This window comes from Pteropus alecto, unplaced genomic scaffold (assembly GCF_000325575.1).
Source record: "Pteropus alecto unplaced genomic scaffold, ASM32557v1 scaffold3, whole genome shotgun sequence".
In the NCBI taxonomy this organism is placed as follows: Eukaryota; Metazoa; Chordata; class Mammalia; order Chiroptera; family Pteropodidae; genus Pteropus; species Pteropus alecto.
In genome coordinates, this window is record NW_006442484.1 from 14,149,716 (window position 1) to 14,162,835 (window position 13,120).

The window sequence follows — 13,120 nt, forward strand, 5'->3', positions numbered from 1 at the left end:
AGTTCATTACTTAAAATGCATTCACTTTCTAGGGATTTGCTGTATTTCTAGCTTAGTAGCATAAGAATCTTTTTATTTTAAAATCATCTTAGGAAAACTTGAGTGGAGATCATGGCCTCCACCCAGATAATGACCTGCATAGAACATTGGCATAGATTCTTATTTTGAGTAGTAAGAACTTTTCTGATAACAATGAAAAAAATAACAAATATACTGTGCATGGTTGTAGGATTTCTTTCACTTTAGTCTTTTCGTGAAAACATAAAATTTATGTTTTGCAAAAGATTCTTCCCTGTATTCCAAACTATAGAGAGTGAGTTAAAATCAAGTAAAATTTTTATATTTTCCTAATCCAGATCTTTGATAAATTGAGAAAGGAGAGTTTAAATGACAGGTGTAGAGATATATCAAATTGTTATAGTAGTTATTGTTAGGAGGTAGATTTTATGAAGTGAGGAGAAAAAGCAAAGGCTTTACATTTTTAGTTTATATAATTCTGAGTTTATGTTTGGTTTTGACAACAAGTGTGTACTATTTGTAATTAAAAGATTTTTAAAAACAGCACATGAAATTTGGAATACATTTTTGATGATTCCACAGAAGAAATTCAAAGCTATAACTTTAGCCTCACCAAACTATAGCCTCACTTTTATTCCCTTGTAGAAATCTTGAAGACGTGGAACTGCCTAAGAACAATTAAGGCATAATGTATTAGACATCTGATAAAAGCTAGTTTTGGTAGGATAGATTAATTTTAGTTTTAAAATCTCCGCCCATACAGTTCTTGATTATTCATGTAAATATGTTGTTAACAAGTTTTGCTTCGTTTCTGTTTTGCTAAATTTAGAATCTCTACAATCAGTTCAAATCTGCACCATCTGACAGTTTAACATACAAATTGGCTTTGTGTCTTTGTATGATCAATTTCTACCATGGAGGATTGAAGGGAGTGGCACACCTCTGGCAGGAATTTGTTCTTGAAATGCGTTTCAGATGGGAAAACAACTTTCTGATTCCAGGGTAATAATTTCAATTTCCAGATGTACAGATAGGATTATTGTTTGTTGGCAGAATTTGACTTTTGACTCATTTATTCTCCTTTTTTCCTTAAGAAAATTGTAAGAAACTTTGGGCATGATTTATGTTCAGAGATGTTCATTGCAGCAAATTTATAATAGGGGAAAAAAAGGTGAAATAACGCAAGTATCAAACATAAAAGAATGGTTAGATAAATCATGATGTATCTCTGCAATGGAAAATTATGGATTCATTACAAGTTTTCTTTCCCAAGAATCTCTTATAACCTTGAAAATGATCATAATATTTGTAAAGTAGAATATAGTATCGCATATACTGAATGCTTTAAATAATGCTGATATATACGTATAGAAAAATAATCAGAAAGAAATACAGCCAAATGTTAAGAATAGTTTTTCCAGGTGTGCAGTTACATTTTTATTTTGTTCTTTATGTGTTTGAATAAGGGAAAACATCTTCAGAGTTCATAATTTCAGGTAATAAATAATACTTTACGTGTAATTTTTTGGTATAGTTTATATTGACATTTCACTTAATCAAATAGGAGAGTTTTAGTTAGCATAAATGTTGATATTGCATAGATTACTATCATTTACTCTTGCTAAGGGAGGAGAATAATATATAAAATTATGACCAATCCAAAAGTGTTTACTCTTATGTCATTTGCCAGTCTCTGCATAGCTAGATCCTCTCTTTGGTGATTCCTGGGAACTTAATGGTTTAGAATTAGTGGCAGTCCAGGCTCCCCTTGGCAAAAGAGAGGTGGAGAGTGATGGTTTTTATATTAAGAAGCCACTATAATGATTGAGAACTGAATGCATAGTCTTATCTATTTAGTATGGTGTGAAATACTGTATGCTAGCTACTTCCTAGGTGGATTTAAAGACTTTTTTTCACTTTAAGTTTCTATTAGTTTGGGAGTTAATCACTAGTTTACTATTATATTTTGAAATATCTATTATATTTGCTGTTGGTTATTTGTGAATTAGGAGGATAAAATAAATTTTGATCTTTTATTTGCTCTATCCAGTTACCTTACCTATATAAATCTAGTTTTGATTTTTTATCATTATGGCAAAAATTTATGGTAATATAAAAATATGCATACCTGAAGCAGTTTTACTAAAACTTATCTTTCTTTTCTCACTACTTCATTGGATAGATTAGCAAGTGGACCCCCAGACCTAAGATGCTGTTTACTACATCAGAAACTACAGGTAAAGATTTTCCAATGACAGTATATAAATATGGTCTTCATTCACTTGGATCTTATTCTGATACTAAATTTAAGTATGGATTATAGGCTATTCTTGTGCTGCTGTAGTAATCACTATCATTCACAACAAGGTCTAGGGAAGGGGGGAGAGAATGAAAAATATTTAGACAGTGGATAGATTTTTATTTTACTGTAATTCAAGTATAAATGTTATTTCTGTTTTCTTGAGATGTTAAATTGTTGTATCGAAAGAAAGAAGGCACGTGATGAGGGGAGAAAGACAAGTTCTTCAGATAACGTGACTAATACATATTCATGGGATGCTGGAAAAGCTGGAGATCAGCTGGGGCCAGATAAATTAAAAGATACGGATAAGGAAAAGGGAGAAGTAGGAAAATCTTGGGATTCTTGGAGTGATAGTGAAGAAGAATTTTTTGAATGTCTGAGTGATACCGAAGAACTTAAAGCAAATGGACAAGAGAGTGGCAAGAAAGGAGGACTTAAGGAAATGGCAAATTTAAAGCCAGAAGGACGACTTCATCAGCATGGAAAACTTAAACTACTGCATAATGGAGAACCTCTCTACATTCCAGTAACCCAGGTAGGACATGGGCTGACACTTTAAGTTTTAATTTAAAAAATTTGTTGTTTATATAACTTTATTCTAATAGATGATTGCTTTGGGATGATTGTTAGATAAATGATAAGCTATAAAATTCATCTTCAAAAAGGCTTCACCTATTTTATACTCTCGTCGATGGTGAATAAAGAGTAAGGGAATACTATTTCCTCCCCAATGTTTATTTCTCACTCCTTTTCTTTCATGAAATTACATTGAAAGCCTAATGTATGCCAACCACTGTTCTAGACCTTGGGAATTTAGTAGCAAAGTAGATGGTAAGGTTCTTGTACTTATGGTACTTAATATTAATATTTTATTTAATTTTTATAAATGACATTTCCAGTCACATAAATTTTTGCCAGTATGATGGGCAAAAGTAGTATCTCAGTGTTTTAGGTCGTATTTCCCTGATTTTTAATAAACCTAAACATCTTTTAATATGTTTATCAGCCATCCGTTCCTATGAATTGCCTGCCATTTTTCTTTTAGGGTACTGTCCTTTTTTTATTGTTTTATGAGTTAGACATAAATCTTCTGTTACATATATTGTATGTTTTCTCCTAGTCATTTATCAGATATGTACTTATTAACTTATTGAGTGATAAATCAATATACAAGGTATATAACTCTTAAGTGTACAACTTGGTGAACTTTTTTAAATTTAAAAACCCTTGTAACTACCACCCAGATCAAGATATAGAAAATTCCCATCATGCTAGAACTGTACTACTGATGAATAGAACTTTCTGTGAAGATGAAAGCATACATTTTCTCTTTGCTGTTCAATACTATAGCCATTATCCATATGTGGCTACTGATTGCTTGAAATGTGGCCAATGCACCTATGGAACTGAATTATTTTTTAATTTTATTTAAGTTTTAATAGATAGATGTATTAGGTAGCATAGCCCAGTATCCCCCTCTAGGTAATTCTTTTTCTAACTTCTACCGCTATAGGTTAATTTTGTTAGTTTTTGAACCTCGTAAATATATTATACGTTGCTTATCACTCTTTTGCATATAAATGGAATCATACATTTTATACTCCTGTGTTGAGCTTTTTAAAATTTAACTACTATCTGTGAAATTCATCCATGTTGTCACGTTTTAGTATATATGCATGTTTTATTACTTTGTAGTATTGTATTATATAAATACACCACAATTTGGTTATCTATTCACCTGTTGGTGGAATTTGAGTGGTTTATAGTTTGAGCTATTATAAAAAGTGAACATTTAGAGGCACCTAAAAAATGGTATAGATGATAGAGTCTTTGTTCATCTCCTCTTGCTACCACATCAAAGTGGTGACGGAAACACAGAGCAAACAGCAAGCAGAATTGCCTGGGATCTAGATGAACAGAAGCCCTACAACTAGAGAGAGAAATAAGATATCAACCTGTAACAGTAGAAGGTAGGAGGGGGCAAGGATGTGAGGCTTCCTGGTCCTGGTCCCGAGCAGCTGAGTGGGACAGAGGCTACGGCAGCTGCAGCCAGCAGCTGCAGATGCCTCTTAAAGGGGCCATGTCCGTGACTGGACTTTCGCGGTGACACACTTGCTCACACTGAGCACCAGCACTGGGTCTGCTGCTTAGCAGGGTAAAAGGGACTTACAGGGGGACACTGAGTTAACAGAGTAAATGTAGAAGAGAATCTAACCACCAATATAGAGGATGGGGAAGCCAAAGCCACCCAATCAGAATGGCAAGAATAAAGAAGCCAAGACCATAATAATTATTTAAGGAATCTTTGGGACAAAATTAAGTGGAAAACATCTGTGTAAGAGGGCTACTTGAAGGAGGAAAGGAAGAACAAGAAGTAGAAAGCTATTTGAATAAATAATGATGGAAAACTTCTCTCACCTGGTGAAGGAAATAGACATACAACCCCAGGAAGCTCAGAGAGTCCCAAGAAAGAGGAACCCAAAGAGGCCCACACCAAGACACATCATAATTAAAATGCCAAAGGTTAAATGCAAAGAGAATCTTAAAAGCAGCAAGAGAAAAGCAGTTAGTTAGTTACAAGGGAGCCACCCATAAGACTGGCAGTTGATTACTCAAAAGAAACTTTGAAGGACAGAAGAGCTCGGCACAAAATATTCAAAGTGATGAAAACCTAAGATCTACAACCAAGAATTCTTTATCCAGCAAAGTTATCGTTTAGAGTTGAAGGACCAATAAAGAGCTTCCCAGACAAAATAAACTAAAGGAATTTATCAACACCAAGCCAGTATTTCAGGAAATGTTGGAGGGACTTCTTTAAGAAAAAACATGTATCAAAAACAGGAATAAAAAATGGTAACAACTATATTCCTATCAACAAGTACCTCAAATAGAAAAGAATTAAGTGCTCCAACTAAAGAATAGAGTGGATGAATAGATAAGAAAACAAGAAGGGAGCGGATGGAAAAAGCTACTGCCTTGATGGACCTAGAAGGTATTGTGATGATTGAAGTCAGATAAAGACAGATTTCACATACATGTGGAATATGTGGAATCTAAAGAACAAAATAACAACAACAAAAATGGAAACAAACTCATAGATACAGAGACTATTTTGAGGGCTACTAGATGGGAGGGGAATTGGAAGGTACGGTGAAAAAAGGCAAAAAGATTAAGAAGTACAAATGGATAGTTATAAAATAGACATGGAGATATAAAGTGTAGCATAGGGAAAATAGTTAACAATGTTGTAATAATATGTAAGGGGAAGAGTGGTACTAGGTTTAGTGGGATGATTACCTTGTGAATTATATAGATCTCTAATCTCTATGCCGTACAACTGAAACTAATATATTATTGTAATTGAAAATTATAATATATTATAAAACTAATATATTATTGTAATTTTTTTCAACTATAATTGAAAAAAGCTCGTTGAATTATTTTTAAAAAGTCTGGTTTTACTTAATTCTAACCCATAATAAAAACACACTATTCAATAATAAAAACACAGTATTAAAAAAAAAAAAAACAACCCACAAACATTCTTATAAGTGTTTTTAGGTGAACATAGGCACTTATTTTCTTTTGAATATATTTGTAAGAGTGGAATTATTGAGTTACATGGTAGAAATATGTTTTACCTTTAGCAGATATTGCTAAACAGTCTCCCAGAGTATTTGAACTAATTTACATTCCTTCCAACAATGTATAATCGTTTTAGTTTATTCAACATAATCTCTGACATTTGGTGTGTCAGGGAACTCCAACACCACTCTTAGGTTTGATTTGCTAGGAGGACTCACAGGACTTGACATATAGTCATGCTCATGGCTATAATTTATTACAACAAAAGGATACAAAGCAAAATCAGCGAAAGGAAATGGCACATGGGACAAAGTTCAGAGAATATTAAGCACAAGCTTCTAAGAGTCTCCTCCCAATGTAGTCAGTCACACAGGATGCACTTAATTCCTTCAACAACAAATTGTGACAGCATGTAAAATGTCTACCTAGTGCTCAGGTTTTTTATTGGAGGCTGGTCACACTGACATCCTCTGTCTAGCATGTACCAAAATTCCAGACTCCTGAAAGGACAGCAGGTCTTCAGTATAAACTATATCGTTTGCACAAATAGTTTAGGCACAGTGAGCCATTTTAATCAGTTCTGAGTAGGTTGGGGACCCTGCCAAAATTCAGGTTCCCAGATGCCGGCCAAGGGCCAGCTTTGCAAACAGGCCTTCTGAAGATAGCAGTCTGAGACTGGCTCAGACTATGTTAACTCTTCTCTGCACATGTGATTATTTCATTCATTAAAATTTTTGTTTTCTGTTGGGTATATAGTAGTAATTCATGTCCCTACATTTCTCTGATGAATAATGATACTGAACCGATTTTCATGTATTTATTGCCCATTTAGATATCTTCTTGGCGAAGTGCCTTTTCAAGACCTTTGCCTATTTTTAAAAAGTTAGTTGTCTTTTTTTCTTATTGCTTGATAGGAATTCTTCTGGATTCTAGATAAGAGTCCTTAGTCATATATGTATTACAAAATAATTTCTCCTATTCTGTGTTTGCTTATTCACTTTCTTAATAATGTCTTTAGTCAAACAGGTATGCTTAATTTTAATAAAGTCCTATCTAATGATGTTTTTCTTCTGTGGTTAGTGCTTTTGTCTCCCATTTAATAAAATTTTAACTACCCCGATGTCCTAGAGATAATCTCTTACATTTTTTTATGGAAACTTTATTGTTTTAACTATCTTATTTATATTTATGATTCACCTCACATTGGCCACATTTTGTACGAGGAAGAGGTTAAGATTCTCATTTTTCTGTAAGGATATGCAATTGTCATTCACCATTATTCAAAAGACCTGCCTTTTTTCACAGAGTGGCAGTGATGTTTTTGTTATGAATCATATGATGTGTGTTTTGGTCTGTTTCTGGGCTGTTTATTCTGTCAGTCTCTTTGTCTAGCCTTGTGCCAATAATGCACTATACTTAATTACTATAGCTTTATCATAAGTCTTTATCTGTTAATAAGTGTAAATCTTCTATTCTTCAAGATTATCTTGGCTATCCTTTGCATTTTTATGTAAATTTGAAAATCAGCTTGTCTGTTTCTACAAAGAGAATAATCCTGGGATTTTAATTCATATTGCATTGAATTTATAAATCAATTTAGAGAGAATTGAAATCTTAACAATATTGAGTCCCATGACCATGAAATACCTTTCATTTTATTTAAGATTTCTTTTACTTTCCTTCATCTGTGTTTTATACTTTTTAATGTAGATGTTTTGCATATTTTTCATTAGATTTTTTAAAGTCTTTGTAATTTTGTAAAGATTATGATATTTTTAAATTTAAAAAGTTTTTCTCTGCTATGTAGAAACAGTTGCTTTTTATATATTGACCTTGGATCAAGCAATCTTACTACATTCACTTATTATTTCTAGTAGTTTGTAGATTATTTGGGTTTTTCTGTGTACATGTCATGTTAATCTATTAGTATAAACAGTTCGAATTTTGATTTTCAAACCTTTATACTTTTTAATTCTTTTTCACGCTTTATTGCACTGGCTGGGATTGCTGATACAGTGTTGATTAGTGGACATCCTTCTCATGTTCCAAATCTCAGAAGGTGTCTGGCATAGATATCATTTATCATATTAAGGAAATTCTATTTCTAGTCCGAGAGTTTATATTATGAACAGGTATTATATTTTATCAAATGCTTTTCTTGCATATTGATGTACTCATAAAATAATTATGAGTTTTAAATTAAATCGGACGTTATAAGTAACAGTGTCTAGTGCAAAATAAGCACTCAGTTTTTTAGCTATTATTTCTCGGAGGACTTTATCTTATATAAGACATAAGTGACTAGTAATGCTTCTCAGGATGCAAGGATTTACTTAAATGTTTCTGTAATGGGTTTTTATGTTCTGAAATGGGTTGAGGAATTGTAATGATTGTACAGTGGGATGTTGGGATGTTTGCTTGGTAATTTTAAACATGAATTCTGTTAATTTTATTATCCATGCTTATATTGTTTTTTTGGCAGCTAGCTATCATTTATGACATTAGTTTTTTTTTATTTGACAAGCTTTATGCTTTTTTCTTCATTATATTCTTTAAAAAGCAAATTATATTTTAGATATTTCATCACTAAATTTTAGTATTAGGACAGAATATTGCAATGCTAAAAACCAAGTGTATGTTTTTTTTTTTGTTTTGTTTTTTTTGTTTTTTTATTGCTGTGAAGCATGCAGTTGGTGTTGAGGTCTTGTGGTATAGACCTGGGTTTTGAGATCTGGTAGAACTAGATTTATATCCTAGCACCACTACTTATTAACAGTATTGCTGATAAAAGCTATGTATCTTGAGCCTTCTTTTTTTCTCTCTCTCTAAAGAAAGGTTAGTTTGCATTTTCTAGAATTTTATGTAAATTTTATATATCTACAGTATGGTTTTTTTTGGTGTGGTAATTTTTTCAGCATAATTATTTTGAGATTCATGCATTGTTGTGTGTATCAATAATAGTTCATTCAGTTTTACTGCTTAGTAATGTTCCATTGCCTGGATATATCACAGATCATTTTTCAATTCACTTTTTGATGGACATTCCAAAAATGGGCATAAGGAAACTGTTGGGGGCAATGGATATATTCAGCACTCTGATTGTGGTAATTGTTCCATGGGTGCGTACTTAGTATATGTACTCTTTAAATTATTGTGTGTTGATTATAGTTCAAAAAAGCTGTTAAAAAGTTAAATTGTCATGGATGATTGACAAGAAGAATAAAATGAAAGTATTTCTATCTTGTTCTAATGTATCTCTAGTTTTAAAACCTTACCTATTTGTTTAGGAAACCAGTATTATGTACTTTAAAGCCAGTAATCCTTTGTAGTACTCTGAGTTGTTCAGGATTGAATCACATCATATTACTAACTACTCCCTAATTTTTAAGGATCTAGTTGTAGATTGTCTTGATTTGATTGGGTTAATAAAGAGTTCAAAAAGTTATTCTGGAAGCTCAAGCTTTATTTTTCTTCAAAGGGCTATGCCCTCCTCATTTATTTCAAATGCTTCAGTTTCCACATTCGAATTTATAATCTAAATCTAAAATAATTTAAAGTTGTTTTTCGCTCAACATGTATATACTTTATTACGAAATTTTTATGTCTTACCTTTAGGTAAATCAGGGAAAATTTTTAGTCCATTTTACTTTCTTACTTTAAAGTTAATCTTATTTGAATTATATTTGTGCTTATAAAATGATATTCAAAATTATCCCAGTTAAAACCAATGTAATTTCAAGCTTAAAGATTTTACCTAATAGTTTAGTTCCAGGGCTAGGAGAGATACCTGTGAAGAATCTGTTAGATCAGAAGTCCTTAGCTGGTAGATTAGAACAAAACTAGTAATTCTCAAAGTCACCATCAGACCGGTGTCCTGATTTCTCTCTTACGTGTGCCACTTGGTAATTGTGCCACTACATGATCTTGGGCAAGACACTAACTGCACCTCAATTTCAGCACTTGTAAAGTGCCCTGACCACCTCTTAGTGATCACATGAGATCATGTTTATGAGAAAGATTTGGGCATATTTGGAAATGGTATACATGAAAATGTATGGTCCTCATGCTACTTGTTGCTTATATTTCTCTTGATCATGTTCTTCACACAAAGTTGTCCTGAAATTTCCAGGTGGGAGTAGTCAGTATCCTTTCAACATCTTCCTTCCTTCCCTTGCTGTGATTTCAGGTGTATAGGACAATGAAAACTAGTTCCTCCTGAATAGAAAGAATGAAGGCCTCTGCACTTGAGTATACTGCTTCATCGAAGACTCATATAATTTTTGAATATGAAGCATTTTGATATGATAGAGAAAGTAGAGTATATAGCTTATAACAACCTAAATATTTTGTCTCTAAATGATAGCATTTATTGAGCATGTGCCAAGATTTATTCTTTACAGTGAATCACAGAATGCTTGAGTGATTGCCTAAGGTCGTAGACCTGGAATTCAGACACAGGTATTTTGATTCTAGAGCCCAGGTTCTTAACCATATTGTCATACTGCCTTACCAATTATTGTTCAACCCTGAGTATCAATGTGAGACTTTAAAAGTGATGCATGTTCATCATAGAGAAAAGAAAATGAAAACTCATAATTCTATAATTCAGAGATAATCACTTAGTGCAGTTCTCTCCCATTTTTCCTGTATCAAATCATTTCCCTGTTATTACATTCAAATTCTTTCCAAATTTTCATGGTTATTAGTAATACAGTGATTTTTCTAGAAGTGGAATTATTCGGTCAGAAAGCATAATCATAAATCGTGCCATGTATTGATTGTCAGATTGTTGTCCATGAAGGTTTATATGCTATATTCTCTTCAGCAGTGTTTGAAAGTACATTAGGTTTATTCATTTAAACAATTAAGATGATAACGAGGAAAATGTTTTCTTTTGTTTGTTGCTGTGTTTTGAATGCCACAGCTTTACCATGTTTCTACTTTATTTCTTATAGTCAGTTGTGAAAATTATTTATCTTTAAGGTGTTAGTTCTCAACTGGGGAGCGATTTTGCCCCCCAGGGCTATTTAGCAATGTCTGGAACCATTTTTGATTGTCATGAGGTGGAGTGGTAATACTGGCATCTAGTAGGTAGAGGCCAATGATACTGCTAAACACCCTACAGGCCCCATGAAAAAGAATTATCTAGTCTAAAAATGTCAGTAGTCCTGAGGCTAAGAAATCCTGCTTTGTAGTAAGCTCCTGAAATCTAGAAGGAATCTATTTATTGACAAGATGCTCTAAGCATTTACTTCTTCTAGGTCTTTTCTATTATCTAGGATTAGAAAAGTTAATGTTTTTCTGCCTTTAACAATAGCAGGCAAGCTTTGTTTTGATTAGTCACTGGATTGTTAAGTTCTTCATATTTCAAATATAAAATCTAATGGAATCAATTCTTGGGGAACTTTCTTAAATCCCTTTGAAAGTTTTGAAATGTTTTTTGTCACTCAATGATTCTATAGTTGTATCTTCCTTTTAGATTTGCCTTAGCTACTAACTATCTATCTATCTATCTATCTATTTTTAGTGCCTACAGTGCCCAATTTCCTAGGTGGTCTCCCATCCAAGTACTAACCAAGTCAGACCCTGCTTAGCTTCCGAGATCAGACAAGATTGGGCACATTCAGGGTGGCATGGCCGTAGATGCCTTAGTTACTTTTTAATTTGGGGTTACCACTGAAATGTATAATGTCTCTGATTCCCCAAAAAACCAACAACTTTTTGTGGGAATTAGTAATTAGAATGTCTTTTGAACCTAAACTGAAAGCAACTTCTCTGACATAAAACTTAGTTACTTGGGAGCATTTAGTTGGGGTTCAATTCATTTGCCTTTAATTTTATTTTCATATACATCAATTTTCTTCTTATTAGTTTTAATAAAAATCTTATTGCAACTAGTGATAACATTCATAAAATATCATTAGGATTTCATTTCTATATCATTAATAGACAGGAAAATGTTCAGTGTACTCATATTCCTGTCTTTTAGCTATCAAGCCTCATCAAGGGAAACATGATAAGCTTACTGTTGTGTGTTGGGGGGTGCTGATAGTCATATTTATTCTTATTAATCTGTTACTTTTTAATGTAGCTTACAAAAGTCTTGTGAATTTTTCTGAATTCTTCTAAGTACATATCTTGTGACCGCTAGTGCTGAAATAATTGTTGCCTTTATTCTATTTTTATAGTTCTGCTTTGTCTAAAAAAAGGCTGTTCATGAGCTTTGTCCTTTTGTACTTCACAGGAACCAGCACCTATGACAGAAGATCTGCTAGAAGAGCAGTCAGAGGTTCTAGCTAAATTAGGTACCTCAGCAGAAGGGGCTCACCTCAGAGCACGCATGCAGAGTGCCTGTCTACTCTCAGATATGGAGTCTTTTAAGGTGGGTCACACTATCAGAGCTCGAGTTTCTATTTTGAGCTATTCTGGGATGAAGCTGTGAAAGTCACTCAATGAGGCGGTATGAAGACCTGAATGTCTTTTTTATTAAATGTTTTTATTTCATTAGTTATAGTACCCCACATCCATCCCCTAAAGGTTATAGTCAAAGTTACTTCTTAAGTTTAAAAAAAAAAAAAGAACAATCTTTGAACAATAGTTGAAAGTTGAGAATTGAATAGTTTTTATATATGCATTGGCTTTGAGATGTTTTCTTCCTTTGTGTATGTTTAGTCAATTTAATGCAAGGCTTTTAAGAAACCCTTAGGATTTAACATAGTTTCCTTCATTCAGCGATTTCCTACTTTGTGACTTGCACTGAGATTAGGCAAGTAAGAAATAGAATATTTATCCTCAGTTACAGTCTATTGAGGTTGTGGGAGGAGATATGTAAATAATTTTTATACGATGAGTTATGAAGCCAAGATCAAAAAAGATGACTGACTCTACTGAGTGGGTCATGGAAAGTTTCTCAGATGAGTCACCATTTAGGATGAGTAGGCATTTGATACTTAGAGAAGACTGTTTTAGGCTTAATATGGGCCTGTATCTAGGACATAGAGGATTCAAAGAATGGTGACATTTGGCTTATTAGCTTACAAACCTAGGGATGAAGAAAGGTTTGTTTGTTGTTGTTTTTTTTTTTAAATAATTACTTATTCTTGAAAGTAGAGGCAAGTCTATGTATATATTTTTTTAAAAAACCAAGTGGGTAGCCCTGCAGGTCACAGGACTTCCCTTTCCTACTGCTGATACTCTGGACTGTCTCCCAGGCCC

General features: G+C 33.1%; 1 protein-coding gene and 1 pseudogene across 1 annotated transcript in view; one reads left to right on the forward strand and one right to left on the reverse strand.

Moving 5' to 3' along the window:
- The window catches only part of RAB3GAP1 (RAB3 GTPase activating protein catalytic subunit 1), an 89,095-nt gene that overhangs the window by 58,244 nt on the left and 17,731 nt on the right, over nt 1-13,120 (forward strand). The window contains exons 15-18 of the mRNA XM_006921033.3: nt 848-1,020; nt 2,201-2,255; nt 2,484-2,855; nt 12,150-12,287. Coding sequence (XP_006921095.1) covers nt 848-1,020; nt 2,201-2,255; nt 2,484-2,855; nt 12,150-12,287 — 738 coding nt within the window. The remainder of the gene's footprint in view (nt 1-847; nt 1,021-2,200; nt 2,256-2,483; nt 2,856-12,149; nt 12,288-13,120) is intronic.
- LOC112470784 lies at nt 11,433-11,550 on the reverse strand (annotated as a pseudogene).